Genomic DNA, 18106 nt, shown 5'->3' with positions numbered 1-18106 from the left:
TGGGCACTGCAGCTCCCAGAGCCACTTCTGAGCTGCTCAATCCAGCCAGGAATCTGCCTCTCTGCCCTTGTCCCCACCAGGCTTGAGCTAGGGGTGGTGGCTCTGTGTCACACTGACCTGTGCTACAGGAGAAAAGAGGTGTTCACCCAAAAAACAGGGTTTGGGGTTTGTGGGGTTTTGGATTTGTGGTTGTTTTTTGTTGTTTTTTAGAGGCCCTCAAGCACAGGCTGTAATGTGTCTTGAAGTGCTGCTGGGAAGGAGAAGAGGGGACAGCAAGCAGCAAGGACAGCTGAGCCTTTTGCAAGGACAAGGCTGGCCAGGAAGGGTCACTTACAGTCAGACTGCTCCCAGTGATGTGTTATTTATTCACTGAGACTCCTCCTACACTTGAAAAGCACTTGGGAGCAAAAAAGGTCCCAACCACTTAATATAATGGCAATAATAACCTCAGGAATTTATTCCACAGAAAATATAAAGGCTTTACAAGAGATCAGTAATTCTGCCACATTCATATTTACAGAAACAGAGGCACAAAAAGTGGCAAGAATTGCTCAACCTCATCTTAGCAGTTCATTGGAATAAAAAACCTGATCCCCAGTGGCCTTCTCTTGTCTCCTTTATCCAAAACATGGGAAAATATCCCAAATATCCCAGCACTTATGTGGGATTCCTTGGCAAAATCAAAGGCAAAGCCTCAGGCAGTGCCCTGATTTTTGAAGCTAAAAGAAAAATGTAGAGAGGAAAAGTATTTTAAAGAGCTGAAATGGTCACCAATAATCTATTTATTCTTTCATGAATCCTCCTAAAAGGAAGAAATAGCCTCTGAGCTTTTAAAGAACAACCTATCCTATCCTATCCTATCCTATCCTATCCTATCCTATCCTATCCTATCCTATCCTATCCTATCCTATCCTATCCTATCCTATCCTATCCTATCCTATCATAATCCTGTCCCATTTTAGCTCTTACCCAGCAGAGATAACTGACTAGCCAAATATTTTAGGTCACCTTTCACTGCAGATCCATGGACTCCTGCTTTGTGCTCTCTAGAGAATTATTTGTTTTAGCCTTATCTGGACTTTCCCTGCAATTCCAATTGCTCAGGACTCTGTGGTTCTGCTTCAGTGACACTTTTATGATTATGGTTATGGATATTGTTAGACAGGGAGATTAGGATTATCTTCCCCTGTAGAATAGCATATAAAATATTTGAAGAGAGAGAGAGAGGGCACTTCTCTGTGTGTAGAGACAATGGGCTGAACCTGTTGTCCTCACTGGATGTGCCCTGTCCTGGTGAAGCTGCAAATGTGGCTTTGCTGGGATGGTCCTTCCTGGAGGGACCCAACTCAGCCACAGAAGGACCACGCAGCCCTTGACCAACACAGGGCTTGGGGGAGAGAAAGGCAGCTTCCCTCCCTTGGGAGGAAAGAAGATGTTTCCAACAATAGGCAATGTCTGGGGGCTCTGAGCTGGGCAAGTCCAGCTGAAAAAAAATCCCTCTCTGTGGCCAGAGTTTGTTCCCCTCATGGTCTGGCCAGGGTCAGGCAGGAGGTGTGCACAGAATGGGTTAAATTGCCCAAGATCTGCTCTTCACCTTTGAACTCAGGTCCAGGCAGAGGTTTTCCTGGCACAGATGGGTTCTCTGGAGGGCAGAGAAACAGCAGCCAAGCACAGAAGAAGAGCAATGCTGGCAAAACCCAGCCCTGACATCAGCAGCTCTCCAGCTCCACCAGAATTGTTTAATTTTGTTCAGGAGCGTGTGAGTTCTGGGCAGGGGAATGGGCCAAGGTCAGTGCTGCTGTTAGGGGACGTGGTTACCCTGCTGGCACCCACAGGGACACGTGCCTGTGTGAGGTGTGTGCCCTGCAAGTGCTCCCACACTCACAAGTCCCTTCGGTGTGGCACTGACGTGTCCTGCCACGGGCACTGATGGGTGAGGGACAAGAGCTGCTGCAGGGGGGGACTGGCTGTGGGCACACAGGACAGGCCAAGGGCAAAGCCTCACCTCTTACACATGGGGAGGGCAGGAGGCCAGTCCTGCTCACACCTGCCTGCCCCACTCATGTCATCATGGTGACAACTGCTCCCCCGGTCCCCTCTCCAGGGACAGTCACAGGGCTCCACGGGCAGAGCCCTTTGCAGCTGCCCCTGGTGTCTGATGTTGAATTTCTGATGAGAACCTGCCCTGCACTGGGGAGTCACCAGTGGGACATGTGTCCCTGTGCTTCCAGGGAATGTTTGCTCCTGTGCCAGGAGCCACCTGGTCTCAGGGCAGTCACCCTGGGTACAGTAGGGTGAACTGGGTTTCAGCTCCTCAAAAGCATCTAAACCCCAAATCCTTTCCCGACAGCAGAAACGCATGTATTTAACAGGTTTTGGGTAAATTTCTTCTGTGTTACAGGAGCCAAACCTCTCAGCTCTCTTCCATTCCCTCTCTCTGCCAGTCCCAAAGTGCTTTGTCACTGGGGTGATGGCAGAGCCCCCCAGTAATCTCACCAGACTGAATGCTGGGTGGGTGCTGTCCCCGTGTCCCAGAGCCGTGCCTGGCTGACAGGCAGTCAGTGCTGCACCCAAGGACTTGTCTCTGACTCCTGTGCCCTTCACCTCTGCAGGCAGAGGAACATCTGCGTGCTCTGCTTCCCGAGGACACCCGGAGCCAGCAGCTGAATTCCTGCCCCAGCTGCAAGGAGAGGAGATTATTCTGGCTGGCTTATGTTCGTGGCCTGGATGGAGCCCTCTTCCACTGCCCTGGGCAAGACAAAGGGTAATGCTGCTGGGTGGCACGGTGCCACTGAGCCCTGGGCACAGTGAGGGCATGGAGAAGGCTCCCCCGTGGGGGTTTCCCACTAGTGATGGGCTGCAGAGCCTTCCTGGTGGGCTCCAGCCGGGCTCAGCCTGCCCAGCAGGGACACACAGAGGTGGCAGCTGTGCCTTGCACACCCAGCCCTGAGTGACACCCAGTCCTGCAGGGGCAGTGATCCTCACAGAGGGGGTAGGATGGACAAAACCCAGCATCACTTTATCCATCACTAGCTGTCATCAGATTAGGTGTTTTATGCATTTTAGCCGTTAAAATTTTCCTTACAGGATCCTCCCCACTTTCTCTTCTTTTAGATAGAAAGCAGGTTTTGAATTAAAGATGCCCTTTTCCATGGAAATTAAAATCAAGTATATTTTGTTGATAACACTGAGATTTTCATTAAAGAAACAAAAGCAGAAGGTACTGACTAGAAAATGTCAGTTAACTGATGAAATTATTCTGAAATTTGACCACTTCAGTGCAAGTGGAGGCAAAGATGGAGAAATATAAAACGAGGGATATTCCTAAAAGGTGTTAATGCTGATAGTTTGAGAATATTTTCTGAGCAAAACATCAGCTTTTGACCTGAAAGAAGGTAATATTTCAAGGAAAATGCTGCTCCCGTCCCTCATTACACATGGCACCAAGCACATCAGATGTTCCCAATGATTTCCCCCTGCAGTCTGGATTGGGACCCATCCCACGGTGGCCAGCCTTTCTGCTTCCCACAGGTAATGCTGCCACAGCCTGGCTTTGACCTCCTTGCACCCAGCGCTGAAATTGCCCTGACAGAAGCTGCTTTCCTGCTGCTGCAGCTGCACACAGGGAGATTTAACAGGAAACTACAATGGAAGCAAAAAGCAGCTGCTTTATATTTAATGAACTGAGCGAAGACATCAAGTCTCCTTTTGCTCAGAGCTCAGTCTCTGGTCTCTCAAATCACCCAATGTGTTTATGTTTGCAGTTAGCAGTGCTGCAAAGCACCAGCCTGGCTGCAGTCCTCCAGGGTCCCCAGGACACTGTAAAAATCAACTTCTTCAGGGTTTGACTGAACCAAATGCCAGTTTTGACCTTCCTCCAAACCACTGGACAGCAGAGGAATTTCCAGCTGACTTGTAAAAAAAATTATTCAGAACACCTGATCTGCCTGCCAGGCTGTGATTTGCTTCTACACATCACCTGCACCTCTTCCTCCCCACCCAAAGCTCTCCCTCCCACCTAAATTCTCACTCCTTGGGTACAGCTAGCAGGTGTGTCTTCATCCTTTGCAGCTGGTCAGATTTCCTGCTCTCTTTAAAGTGCTGCAGCGAGGCACCAGCAGTGGCACGATTGCTCTGAGGAGTTGGGGGTGGTTGTGTTTAGGGGCTAAATGAACTGCTGCAGGAAGCAAAGCTCTTCCCCTCTAGGTTTTAGGAAGGAGCTTTGGGCTCCTGGCCTAACAGGGCAGGCAGGGTGGGCTGGTGAAGGGATGGGCAATGAGAGGTCTCCGTGCTCGGTGGTTGTGGACTGCTTCCAGTGCTTCAGGACTCAGCCTCTGGGGGATGTGCTCCCAGGTGTGTTTGATTACTTGTTTTTGTAGAATTATTTTTTTGCGAAGTGCTTCAAGCTTTAGCCACCTGCTGTTTTCTTTAAGTTCTGCATGTAGCTTTTCTCTAAAATTTTGAGGACTGGCTGTCTCCAGCTTGCCCTGAGCCAGAGCTGCTTGGCTGGGTTCCTGCTCTGTTTTGCAGTGTCCCTGGGGTGTAGGGAACAGGATCTGCAGGAGAAAATTTGACAAGCCAGGAGCTCTCCAGAGGGTGGCTCAGAAAGCTTCCTGAAACGCAGAACATCTTTAAAGTCTTTCCTAACCTGTTCCTGGACTTGCTATAGTGTCTCAACGGGGATGAAAGTGGAGTTCAGTACTAGCTTGCAGCTATCTCTTAGATCTGTAGCAGGGGAAGACTTGAGCCTTTTCTTCTCTCCCTGGTAAAAGCACATGTTTGCAGGAATCCTTCCCACCTCCCTGAGCTGAAACTGGGGCATCTCCCCTTTCAGCTGTGAGCAGCCCCTGTGCTGGGTGAAGGCTCTGGGCTGCCTTTCGTGCCCTTCCCTCACCCCTGTCCCTCCAAACTCTGATTTCCTCCACACCATCACCTGCTGCTCCAGCCACAGCCCTGCCAGGCCTCTCCAGGCTGGCAGCCAGCCCTTCCCAGAGCAGGAGGGGACGAGGGGCTGCCTCGGAGGGGTTTGCAATGTAGGTTAGGCAGGGAGGGCTGCCGAGAGCGGTGACATCAGGGAGGAGGTGGGAGCAGCCCGCGATGACGAGCCGCTGAGGCCGCGTCTCCGTGCGAGGTACGCGCTGCATTAGTGATGTGTTTGTAGCAAATAACGCCGGGCTGGCATGGGAATGTGGGTCAGAACTGTGCGAGGAACAGGGAGCTGCTCGTGCTGTGCTGGGAAGCAAACGTATGTTACTGAGGGATGTGTGGTGGGGGGACATTTAGCTGCAGTAATGCTCCAACTTGGAAATAGTGCTTTCTGTTGTGTGAGCAGGTGCTTCCTGCCTGGGGGTGCCTGTGGCTGGGAGTTGGGGTGAAATGGTGTTTGAGGAGGGGGAGTGGGGTGCAGGGGTCTGTGTTCTTGATGTGTAATAGTCCCATGATACTGGGGAACTCCTAGCCTTGCTTGCCAATGCTCTGTGTGGCCCTGGCCGTGCCTGGAGCATCCGTGCTGCACGAGGAGGGATGCAGCCGGGCATGGATAACCAAGATTCCAGCGTATCTTCGTGACCTATTTCTGGTTCTGTTGTTCAGTGTGTGCGCTCAGGAAATCTTTCTGCTTTAGGGAGAGTAGGGTTTGTCAGTGCTAAGGAAAAGCCTGCTTGACTGTTTGTGAGATTTCAACCACAAACTAACCTGGTTTTGAAGGTGGACTTGGGCTGGGGAAGGTGGCTTGGAACTTGAATAGAAAGTGATGTGGGATGGGGATATACACATCCTACAAATGGGAATAGTACTTCAGTGCCAGAGACTTTAACCTCAGAACAAATCCCTTTAATGTAAAAGTACTGGAAAAGGCTGCCCTTGGTCAACAGGGACTTGTTGAGTGGCCTCACTTCCAGCAAAGAGGCAGTGGAGCAGAGCAGGGCTGCTGGAGGGAGGCATGAATGGGCTGCCAGGTGGGAAGGGGCTCCTGCCTAGCTGCAGGTTGCTAAAATAGGCTTGTCCAAGCCCCTTGGAGCAAGTCAGGAACTTATCCTGCATCCTGTAAATACCTCCAAGGCATGTGGATATGTTTCCATGGCTTACTCATGTGCTCTCCAAGATGCCCAAGCTGTGATATCTCCCTCTGTGCCTGAGTCACTATTTCCCCTGAGTCTAGGATCAGAACAGAGGCAGCAAGCTGGTCCTGAGGCCAAACCCACACTTGTGGGGCTTCAGATTTGGAGAAAATGGGCTGTGTCACCCAATGGAGCTGCAGGCAGTGAGCAGAAGTGAGGCGTTAGGATGGGCTGCCCTGGCAAGAGGGTCCTGAGCAGGGGTGGGAACCTTCATTCCTCTCCCCACTGCCATGTGCAGCTTGGGGCTTGTCCACACACACCTGTGTGCCCTGTGCCAGCCTCCTCTAAGGCTGGATCCTTCAGGGAGCGTTGTCTGCCCAGAGACAGCAGCAGCGATGACTTTCTGCTCTGGCCATGAATCTGCCCAGTCTGTGAGGCAGACACAGCCCTGAGGCAGGTGTTGGATGACCTTCAGCAGAGCTGGGAGAGCCAGGCTGTCAGGGAAAGGACTATGCCCAGTGGGAGGAGATGGGGCTTGATCTGTCTGGGTGCTGTCACTGCTGGTGGCTGCCAGCTGGGACAGGATCTTGCACTTGCAGCAGGGGGAAGTGTGGACAAGGTCAGGGGCTCAGACCAGCCTGATGTTGTAAGTTCTCCCTCTGTAAGGTTTGTGGGCTTCACTTTAAATTCCTGCTTTGCCTTTCTTACCCATTCAGAAACTCTAAACTCACAGCTTGGTATTCTGGCTGCTCATCAGAGCTGCCCCCAAATCTCAGATCTGATGTGACCAGTTCAGGGGCTCTCGGGAGCTCACAGGACCCCCTGCCTGGCAGATCCAAAGATCCATTCTGGGCATGGAAGGGCTCTGTTATGGGCTTGTTTGCCTCAAAACTCATTGTCCTACAAAATCCTTGCCCAGGGAGATGGGCTCTGGCAGTTGCTGTCCATTCCCTGGTCAGTAGAAGAGCTAGTCCAGGATGACAGCTTGCTTGTGTCTATAAAGTCCCTTCTTTTTAGATGGAAAAGGAAACACATATTTCTGTGACTATTTTGATTCTTGCTTTCCCTTCAGTGGCAGAAATGAGGAGTAAAATGGAGTCTTTTTGATAATTTTGCTATCTACTCCTAAGCAAAACAAGGATCTCCTCTGTACAGGCTGCACTCCTTGGGCTTCCCTCTGGCTCAGCCTGTGCAGCAGGGAGCAGGCTCAGGGCTTCCTCTCTGAAGGGAGAGGTGAGGATGATGATGAGTGGTGGCAACTGCCTGCAGAGCTGAGCAGCAGGGATGCTCCGTGGTGGGAATCCCAGCTCCTGGCACTGGCTGTGTGTCCTTGGGCAAGCCACTGCTGTGGTGTGTGTGTGCTGGCTTACCTCTGCAGGGCCTGAAAGGTTTCATTCATGTCCCTAATTACTCACAGTCCTGAATGGAAGGGACAGTGGATGTGCCAAGTGTGTGACGTATCCCAGTACAACCTCGTCCTTGTAAGTGCTCTCCTTGTCCCCCCTGGGGACACAGGGGTGGCTCAGGAAGGTTTGAGAGTGGTGCTGCAGCCTGAGTCCCCTTGGCCACCAGAAAGGGTGTCTGTGTTGTGGCACTCATCCCTGTCCTGTGAGCTATTGAGGGCTCCTGGTGAGGCTGGGAGGGAAGATGTCCTGGTTCCTATAATTTCCTGGTTATTTTGGTATGTGAGTGGAAGGGGGAGGAGGCTGGCTGTGGAGAGAAGAGCAAGGTCAGTGAAGAACAAATGTGCCTCTGTGCACTGGTGATCACGCTGCCAGCTAATCGGCTTCGGTGCTCCAACTTTGCTCACAGAACTCATCAGGCACGGCCGGGAGAGGATAGAACAAACCATCAAGGCCTCTGGCTCCAGGCTCTGCTCATAGTGAGTATGAACCCTCCCAGTGGGATGGAGCCCTTTAACAGCTCAGCTGATAACCCCTGTGCTGGCTGGCTGGTGGCTGGAGCTGGCTGGCACCGGGCAGATGTGGGCAGTCTCTGATACAGCTGCCAGCATCTGCTGCTGCCTGGCAGCTCCTGCCATGCCCAGCCTGGCTGTGCAGGAGGGGTTTCTTTGGGATGGCTGGGGGTCTGTGCCTCGTGGTGTGTGGGGGCAGAGAGTGGGAGCACCCACAGGTGAGATGGGAGGCTGGTGGGGTCGTTTTGGTCCCCTTTTTGGGAGGGGTGGGGCAGAGGGTGGCTGTCTGGATGAGAGCTTTCAGAGCCTTGACATTGTGTGGTGGGGCAGAGATGGGGTCTAAGCTTTCTGGGGCAGGGGAGAAAGGAGCAGAGCTGTTTTATTCATTATCTTCTTAATTCTGCCCTTTGCAAAGAGCATAGGGGAAACCTTGAAACCATAAGGGAGGAATCCCTGAGGCACGGCTCACCCATCCCCAGTGATGCTCAGGCAGGATGGATCTGAACCCATGAGTGTTCAAGTCTGGCTTCTCCAGCCCCAGCAAAAGCTGCACCAGGCAGACAAGAGGTCTTTAATGCTCACCAAGCCTGCCCTGGCTGCCATGGCAGCTCCTCTTCCCTGCAAAGTCAACATCCCTGAGCTGCCCTGGTCTGACCTGGCCTGGGGAGTGGCCTCGGGCTGCTGCCAGCCCCATGGAGCGTGCTGGCTGGACCTGGCTGGGCTCTCCTGGCTGCCCTGTGGGGACACTCACTGAGCTGCAGCATCCCTGTGCAGTGGGGAGGGGGCTGCATCTGCCTGGATGGGGTCTGTGACTTCACCTGGCCTGGGGCTGTGCTGGCCCTCCCCTGCTTGTGCAGTTTCTGCTATTGTGAATCAGGAGGAAATGTTAGCTAAGCTTGTTCACCCAGGAGCCCTGCTTCCCTAATCTCCTGTCAGCACACACCACTCCCTGCCTCCCCCAGAGTGCAGGTACCCCATCCTTTGGGGCTAGCAGGGCTGGGGAGCTCAGCTGAGCCCTCCTGTGATGGAAGGGGTGAACACACTGGGGTTTGCACTACTCCCTGGCAAGTTAACAGTGTGAAGCTGTTTCTCTCTCAGATTTTGTATCCAACACTGACTTCCTCTTCTTTTCCCAAGTGCTGAGCGAGTTGTTTTTTTAATGGATCGTTCTCGGAGCCCAGACAAAAGCACCCAGGTGAGATCATGGCTCTGAACAAGCAAATCCTCACCTTGGGACAAAGGGGGCTGGTGCCTTTAGATGAAAAGCAAGGAGAGCCTGTGTTAGCCTGCTGGGAGAGCAGGTGTTACTGCTGCCCTGCCCTGTAGGTGATGCTGGGTGGGGAAAACCAGCAGGGAGACCCTTTTGGACAAGGCATGGTGTTCCCAGAGCCTGGGGACAGTAAGAGTCCTAGGGAACAGGAGGAAGAGCGTGTGTGTGTGTATCCCCTTGTCTTTGGGAAGAGAGAGGCTGCAGCTCCGTGGGGCTGGGTGTGCATAAGGCCATCTAAAGAGACCTTAAATGTTTGCTGAAGTATCCACTGGGTGTTTATCAATGGCTCTGTGGGAGGGATGCTGTGTTGAGGAAGGGAAAACCCAACCTGCAGCAGAGTCCTTGTGACCAAAATTCTTGTTATCTTCTCTAGCCTTCAACACCAACTGACAACATCAACCTCGGACCTTCTGCTAACCCCAAGTAAGCTCCCTGCAAAGCCAGGTAGGGTGTGGAGTGTGAGGAGATTTAATAGGAGGATGCAGATGGTCCCTGTGTGTCACAGGGTGGTGTCTGCAGGAGTCTGGACAATTACATTTATTGGCCTTTAACACTACATGTGCCACCAAAACTTCCAAGACTAAGCTGCAGTTGGTACTCATTATAATCATCCTGTCCTGGCTGCATCTGTAGCCCCTTATCCCTTTCCTTTTGAGAGATAGCAAGGGAGGGTTTTCCTTGTCACTTCCTGGCTGTCTTTCTCTAGAAACAGGGATAAACTGTGTCCCCTGTAAAGGCATCCCTTAATCCTTGTGGGTGCTGTCACTGCCCTCAGCCCCTGGGCTGCTGAGGGTGCTCGTACTCTGCAGGGTGCACTGACACACACAGTGTGAATCCTGAGCTGCTGGGAGTGAGGGTCACCCACCAGTGCCCTTTAATCCCTTCCACAAACACTCCTTTTTCCAAGCAGGAACTCTGCTTTGATGGTGGTGTTACTGTTGCGTGTTTCTCTCCCAGAAACATTAACTTGTTTCATTCTTGCCCAATAGTGCCAAGCCAACAGACTTTGACTTCCTGAAGGTTATTGGCAAAGGAAGCTTTGGAAAAGTAAGTGGGCTTGTGCAGGTGGGCTGGAACTGGTTGGAGGCAGCTTGGAAGGAAAATGTGCTGCTGAAGGAGTTTCTGGCTGTGTCCTTTGCTTGCATCTCTCCTGAGGTGCTTGGCCTCAGTGGGACTGAGATTAAATAAAACCTCAGATACTGTTATTAATAGTCCATTCTAAGTTTAAGGACCTTCAACCTATCTAAGGGCTGAGGAGTGAGGTATTTTATGCTCAGGATGGTGGTGCTGGTAGAGAGCAGTGCTTGATTCAAAATAAGTTTCAAACTTGTTCAGCAAAATATCTCCAGAGGAACCTCAGAGACAGGCAGGATTCACTTGAAATGGGACTGGCCCTAAATGCTCCAAAACTCTTTTCTCTTGGGTGTCTAGGGGATGTATGTGGAGATACTGAGTGCTTTTCTTCTGGCAATGAAAAAGTGCTGGGGATTGAGGGGGCTGGAGCTTGGTCTTTAAAACCCTGTACCTGGCCCTCTGAAGTAGTTTTCTGTGTATATAATCACTCACAAGAGTGTTGAGCTAATGAGGAAACCCTGACCAAGGTGAGACAGACAGCTGTGACAGAGAACCTTCTGTTGCAGGTTCTCCTGGCCAAACGCAAGTGTGATGGGACTTTTTATGCAGTGAAAGTCTTGCATAAGAAAACCATCCTCAAGAAAAAAGAGGTATGTCTGCTCTCCTGGGCTATTCTGGAAATTGTGGTTGGTGTATGGGCTCTCAGGGTAAGCAATTCACATGTTAAACATGGATTTGCCTGTGCCTGAGAACAAAAGAACAGAGGTTAATTAGGTCAGATAGGAGGGAGTGGTTCTCTTTTTGGGGCTGGAAATGATCCTCATGGGCTCCCAGCTTCTACCTGCTTTGAAAGCATCAGGGAGCTCTTAGGGCAGGCTGGGCTGGATCTTTGCCTGAAATCTTCATGTCTTATCTGCTTTTTGATAGCAAAACCACATCATGGCAGAACGCAACGTGCTTCTGAAAAATGTCAAGCACCCCTTCCTTGTGGGACTCCACTATTCCTTCCAGACCTCAGAGAAGCTTTACTTTGTGCTTGACTACGTAAATGGAGGAGAGGTGAGTGCACTTACAGGCTTTGTTTCAATCCTTTTTGGTCCTTCACAAACATGCTGCTTTATTTAAAGCTATTTCTTGTCAGAAGATAATGATGTTGAGGGATAATGTTTTGACTGCTGGCAAGGAGCAGCCAGGAATACCTGGCAGGATATCTCACCTGTAAATAGAGTCAAGATCTTGCTGGCTATGCCTGAGTCTGGGGCTTCCCAAAGTAAAGATTCTGAGAAAGGCAGTATTGGGGCATTTTAAAATCCTGTGGAGAATACGGGAAATATTGGTGTTGTTGAGCTTTAGGGAAACTCCCTTGTGTGCCAACTCTGGATCCATGTCTATGGGTGATGCCATTGCAACTTTCTAGACTTTTTCTGTCCTGTAGAAGTTGACTTTTCTCAGCTGTCTTTCTGTGATGATCGTTAGGTATTGTTAAGGTGGATATTTTGCTCGAATTGAGTTCATGTTGGGGTTTTTTGCATGTTCAGCTCTCTGCACATATTACTTCTCATGGCCTGTGGGTTGTAGTAAGCTAAGAGCTTAACCAGGTCAGCAGATGATGGGGGGGCTTGAGTGTTAATTATTAATTTTTGAGAATGATGATGAGGAGAAATGAAACCATTTTTAGGAAGGTGTTTGGATTGCTTAAATTCACTTGGCTTGGGCTCATTTCATGCTGTTAATGTGCTACCTGCTGCAAATCACTTTTGACCTGCGTAGCTGTCTTTCAGCCTTGCTCCAGATTAGCTTTCATTTTTTTAAACACATGATCAACACTCTTACCTTCCCACAGCTCTTCTTCCACCTGCAAAGGGAGCGCTGTTTCCGTGAGCCCCGGGCCCGATTCTACGCTGCAGAAGTGGCCAGTGCCGTTGGCTACCTGCATTCCCTAAACATCATCTACAGGTGAGGCAGGGGCACCAAGCCTGCCCAGGCAGGGGGTGCAGTGGTGGGAGGGAAAGGGATTCACTGGGGAAGTGAAATGCAGGGCTGGAGTAGCTGCAGAACATCCTAGCCCGACTGTGCTGCTGGCACTTTCCCCTGCAAGAGAGCCTGCACAGGACCTGACAGGAATAAACCATTCTTTCCCTGTTGGAATCCTGGATGCTGAGAATTTTAAACTTTCTGTGCTGAAAGGCACAGACCCACAAGAGAACACTGCATTTGATCTGAGGTTGTGGAACAGGCTTTTAAAATTGATTAATAGCACTGGGATTACGGGTGTGTAGTTGGTTAGAAGTCTGTAATATCACAGGGTGGAAAACTTAGAGTTTGGGATTTTAGAATATAGAAATAAATATGAAGCAAGATGGAGGTTTTAGGGCAGAGGCAGGTTGTTCTTCACCTTCTTCCTTCTTCATGGTTTTGGGTGATGTTTTGTGATTGGACAGAAAAGTCCGCAATGCAGGCTTTGAGGGATCAGTTATTGGGTTAAAAGGGAAAATAACCTAGATGTCCTTTCTTAATTGGATAGTTTAGTTTTAAAATGCCTTGTAACAAGAGTTAGTTTGCCATTTTGTGCCTTGCTAATGAAAAAGCTGCCAAACTCACAGTAGTGATTAACATAGATAAGAAATAATAAACAACCTGAGTCCAAACATGAAATACTGTCTCAAGTGCCTTCAATCCCAACCTTGAGAAATCGATATTTCCCCTTCCCAGTATCAGTCTGAGAGTATTAAGTTTAAAGACATAAAATGAACCTGGCTCAGTAAGTAAGAAATCATCTCTCAGTAACAATTTATGCATGGAAATGCAGGCTAACACCTTATCCTGTGTGAAAGCAGCCTATTTATGTTTGCATGTATGTATACTGATGGGAGTCTGCAATTTGGGATGGTCTTGGTGATCTGGATTTGGGAGGCTTTGTTAGCTCCTGCTCTTAGCTGAAGCTGTTTCAGATCCATGTTTTCTAAATATCTGGCCAAATCTGCTCAAACAGCATTTTGTCTTGCAGGGACTTAAAGCCTGAGAACATCCTCCTGGATTGCCAGGTATATTCACAGCTTGAGCTGGCTTTCTGCAGTCTTTAGAAACATCAGGACCACAAGCAGAGGGCTGTGGCTTTGCAAACTGGACTGTAGCTGACATGATGGCATGGATTTTATCTGTCTGCCCCACTACACTTCTGTGAAGCTCGTGGAGGGATGAGTGGGTTTGCCCTCTGAAGAACTGCATGGTTCTGGGGCTCATTCCCAGAAGCTGGGACCTGACCTGTGGGGAGGGATCAGGGTGGTGAAGAGCAGGTCACTGCTGCAGCTCTGGTGGTGACTGTTACATAAATTTGCTCTGGGATAAAGCAGCAGAAAATCCCAGCAGTGCTGGAGCTCTTCATTGGTATCTAGCTGTACACAAATAAAAAATAAGAAGAAAGCTAGCCTTTATTTTTTATACAGGCTCCAGTATCTGTACTATAGGATGAGCATAATGGAAGGGAGGGGAGGCAGATGAGCAGTGGGAACCAAAACTCACACGAGATGTAATGCATAGGCAAAATACTTGGAAATCCTGTCTCCTCTCCATAATGAGTTGGGACAAGCTAAAATTTGCCTTTTCTTTAGGGACACATAGTATTGACAGACTTTGGACTCTGCAAAGAAGGAATGGAGCAAGAGGAGACAACTTCTACCTTTTGTGGCACTCCTGAGGTACTGTATGTGCTGGGGCTTTGCTGAGACCTGGGGGCTGGAAACCTTCAGGCACTTGGTGCTCTGGGTCTTGGGTTTATGTGCCACCTCAAAAAAATATGGGCTCTGAGGTTGTCAGCCTGAAGCTGGAGTTCAGATAAAGCCGTCCCTGTCCAGCAGAGACAGCTCCACCTGTAACAACATAGCAATTTTGGAGTGTGAATGAGCTGTTGAGGCAGGAGTTCCTGCACTTGGAAATGGCCAGGCTTGTGAAAATAGCCGTGGAGGAGGAGACAACCTTGTCCCTGGGAGCAGGATTGCTGATTGTTTACCTGCTTTGAGACCACAGCAGTGCAGAACAAGGAGCCTGCTGGTACTGGCATGCACAGGAGCTTGCTGTGCTCTCCTGTGTGTCCTTGGTGCATGCAGGAGCTGCAGAATGCCCTGTGCACAGGGGGGCAGCAGGCTCCCCCTGGAATGCAAACACTGCTCAGAGGGGAGGAAAGGCATTTCCTCCAGTGCACTCCAACTGGGTTTTGCAAAAAACTATTTCCAGTCTGGCTTCTTGGAGGCTTTTTTTGCCTGCTTCTTACTGAGCCTGGGGATTTTGGTAGCACCTCAGCCTAGGTAATATACCTGTCCTGCTGCTTTCCCCAGGCAGCTTGACAAAGTGTCTGTAGACTCAACACCTTTCAGCCTTCGAGCTCAGTAGAAGGGGGAAGAAATTTCCCTCCTTTTCCAGTGAGGTTTCACTTATGCAATAGCACAGCATGAACCAAGCAGGAATGTTTGAACTTTGTTTTCTAGTTTTGGTGTGTATTGATGTTTTCCTGTTCTAGACAGAGCCTGATAGTACACAGAGGTAATTCTGTGGCAAACTCTTCTTCAGGTTGCTCAATTTCTTGCCTGTTGCTCCTCGATGGTGGCTCTTGGTAGTTTTGCTGCTTTGGACAGACTTACAGGTTCTGAAAACTGCAGCTTTTTCAAAAAATATAGGAGTTTTTTAGAGGTGTGATGTCTCTCAGCGGGACAGGATTGCTGGCTGAATTTTGGCAGGTGCCAAATTCTTCTAGAAGTCCACTTGAGGAAGAGAACCTCCTGTAGCCTGCAAGGACACAATGGGAGCTCTCAACCCCATTGCTCCAAAGCAAGTCAAGAGTTTATTAGCTAACACTAGGAAAAGCATCTGTGTTATTCTTAATGCATTTGCCCAACTTGAAGTGTGGCCAGGTTTGGGACTAAGAAGGGCAAAGCCCTAACTTTATAATTTGACTCCAATATTTCCTTCTGACTCCCCAGTATCTGGCTCCTGAGGTGCTAAAGAAGCAGCCCTATGACAGGACAGTAGACTGGTGGTGCCTAGGAGCTGTTCTCTATGAAATGCTCTTTGGACTGGTAAGTTTGGAAATGGGTTAGTTTACTTCACATAGTGGAAATTTGATTTGCAAAAGCCGTAGTGTAAGGTTAGTCTGGTGTTCACAAGGTACTTTATAGACAACTAAATCCTGAATTAATGATCTGGTCCAATCCTACCTGCCCTTTTGAGCAGAGGTGTGGCAGGTCTCCCTCATCTACTCACTGCAGGGCAAAATGAGTCCTGCAATGTGTGGCTCCTTCTGGTAGCTGATGTTTTACCTGCCTTCTTCTCCTCTCTTTCAAATTAGCCTCCTTTTTACAGCCGGGATGTGTCTCAGATGTATGACAACATTCTGCACAAGCCACTACAGATCCAAGGAACCAAGACTGTGGCAGCTTGTGACATCCTTCAGGGACTTCTCCACAAGGACCAGAAGAGGAGGCTGGGTGCCAAAACAGACTTTGTAGGTGGCCCTCACTAAGAGCAGGAGGGAGGATGGATGGGAAAAATTTCTATTCTGAGCATTTCTTTCATAACGGCACTGTCTTGGAAAAACCCTCCCACACAGTCTGTCCCTTCATCCTCCTGCAAGGGACACACGGGGTTGACTTGGATTTCCAGAGGGAGAGGGGTGGTGGCCAGCTAAGGACAGCAGTGTGTGATGGGTCATTTCCCTTCAGGGGATTCCTGGACCAGGACCCTCATGTATTAAGGATTTGTGATTTGAGTAAGTGGTAACTTCAAATTAACCACTTAAAGCTGTGAGACCAGGTGCTGGAAAATGAGTGTTGGCAGAAAATTGATTTTTCTTTCCTGCTTTCTGTACAGCTTGAGATAAAGAACCACGTATTCTTCAGCCCAATAAACTGGGATGATTTATATCACAAGAGGATTACTCCTCCATTCAACCCCAATGTGGTAAGTGGGTAATTCTGTCTGTTTTACAGAAGGGATCCTCTCCAGATGCCTCATGTGGATACTGAGGGTTCTGAGGTGTGGGTTGGGACCTGCAGATGCAGTGGTGACGGCTCTTTTGGAAGAGCAGCTGTGTTGGACTGTCCAAACAGAGGGTTTGGTTTGGGTTTGCTCAGTGGGTGATTGTGTGTCTCTGCTCCTTGGCTTAGGCTGGCCCAGCTGATCTGCGACACTTTGATCCTGAGTTCACCCAAGAAGCCATCTCTGCCTCCATCACCCGCACGCCTGACCTAGCAGCCAGCAGCTCCAGTGCCTCAGATGCGTTTTTAGGATTTTCATATGCACCAACTGAAGAGGACTTTTAAGTTTTACAAAGGCTTTGTCAAGCCATATTTTAAATGAGTGGGTTTTTGTGGGTTTTTTTTCCCTTTTTCCCTTTTGAGAGGATTGGTACTGTTCTTTCCTCATGGTTTAAGGAAATTGGCACTAACACACTAACTAGCTGGGAGCTGGGATGGAAGAGCTCTTAATTTTTGTTGTTTGGTGGATTTTCTCCCTAAATGAATGTTTCCCTGCCAGGGAAAGTGAGACACTGACTATGATTTTATGAGTGTCTTGTGCTGCTTGGCAGAATTATATTCACCCTGTGGTTATATTTATGGTTGAGGTATGTGCCATCATTCACATCAAGAGCCATGTCCCTTTAACTGGACATGTTTATTTTACTTTTTTCTTTTGTGGAGTAATGCTCAGCTATGTCCAACGTCTTTCTCAAAGCTCTCAAGAGAAAAGGAAACTCTTCACATCACTATGAACAGTGGCTTCCTTCCTTTAGGTGAACTTTGTCACTCAAGCTGCTCACCCTGGGCTGAGTGAAAAACAGTTCATCAGTTATTGTTCCAAAGGCAACTGCAGATCTGTGAATCCTGAACTGCACTGTGGCCTTTCAGGCCAGTCTGATCCTCCTCAAAGTGAGCGGATTATCTTTCTGGCCCAGGATTGGCAAGCTACTGAAGCAACAACAAGGCTGTGATGGAGGAGCCAATGTGTAGGGGAAAATCCCAGATCAAGGAGGGGTGGGGAAAGACTGAGTTGATTGGAAAAATAAAAATACCTTTATAGCTGAAATCTGTTTGGGGGTGGGGGTGCATGTGCTTGACTTGCCCTAGGCACACCAACACTACTGTAATGAGCACAGGGCAGTGAACAACGAGTGGTGGCCATGCTCCAGACTCCAGCACTCACCTGAAAATGCCCATCACTGATGTGGAAGTTATTTATTCTGCCTTAATTTAAAAGCTGGTGTGTTCATTGAATGTCACTTCCCACATTTTTTTAAGCTGTTTTGTGCTGTTGATGTGGGGAGGAGAGGGGGTTCAGTGCAACACGGGGATAACCAAGGGTCTGTCTAAAAGTTGTGTGGTGGGGAACCTTGCGCTGGTACAACTGTGTGTTTTGGTTTGTTTTTTTTTTATCAGGCTCTATCTTGTATATGCTGAAGTCATTGGAATTATGACATGGTTTATATTAAAGTTGCAAACACTGATATGTTCTCTGGGTGCTCTGGATAAGAGGGGAAGGAGGCTGTTTGTGCTGGGCCGAGAGCACGGGGCTGTGTGCAGACAGTGACTAACACTGCTGCGTTTAAATTAGAGAGGAATTCCGTCATGAAAGCACACACAGAATCAAAAATTCCATGATTCTCAAAGGAGTGGATCCTTTGAGAAGCGGTGGGCAGGGCCACCTTCTGCTCTTCCAGGCTGCTCCAACCATCCAGCCAGGCCTTGAGCACTTCCAGGGGCAGCCACAGCTTCTCTGGGAAACCTGTGCCGGGGCCTC

At 49.4% G+C, this 18106-nt stretch overlaps 1 protein-coding gene across 5 annotated transcripts; it reads left to right on the top strand.

Annotated features, from left to right (window-relative positions):
* Window positions 1-2591: 2591 nt before the first annotated feature.
* SGK2 (serum/glucocorticoid regulated kinase 2) lies at window positions 2592-17813 on the top strand. 5 transcript variants are annotated; one of them, XM_030288683.4, is made up of 14 exons: window positions 2592-2764; window positions 7872-7941; window positions 9112-9169; window positions 9618-9667; window positions 10234-10291; window positions 10885-10968; window positions 11246-11377; window positions 12162-12274; window positions 13326-13362; window positions 13930-14016; window positions 15295-15390; window positions 15660-15815; window positions 16181-16270; window positions 16477-17813. In XM_030288683.4, exons 1-14 carry the CDS (start codon window positions 2713-2715, stop codon window positions 16630-16632), a joined length of 1239 nt encoding a protein of 412 aa, XP_030144543.4. In that variant the 5' UTR covers window positions 2592-2712; the 3' UTR covers window positions 16633-17813. The 5 variants fall into 5 exon arrangements, with proteins under 5 accessions (XP_030144543.4, XP_072773112.1, XP_002189641.5 ...); XM_072917011.1 differs by having other exon boundaries at window positions 2600-2807; XM_002189605.7 differs by lacking the exon at window positions 2592-2764 and adding an exon at window positions 4101-4353 and having other exon boundaries at window positions 16477-17395.
* Window positions 17814-18106: the final 293 nt, after the last annotated feature.

Source organism: Taeniopygia guttata, chromosome 20 (assembly GCF_048771995.1).
Source record: "Taeniopygia guttata chromosome 20, bTaeGut7.mat, whole genome shotgun sequence".
NCBI lineage: Eukaryota > Metazoa > Chordata > Aves > Passeriformes > Estrildidae > Taeniopygia > Taeniopygia guttata.
The sequence above is the reverse complement of the archived record's forward strand: the minus strand, read 5'-3'. Positions and strand labels throughout refer to the sequence as shown.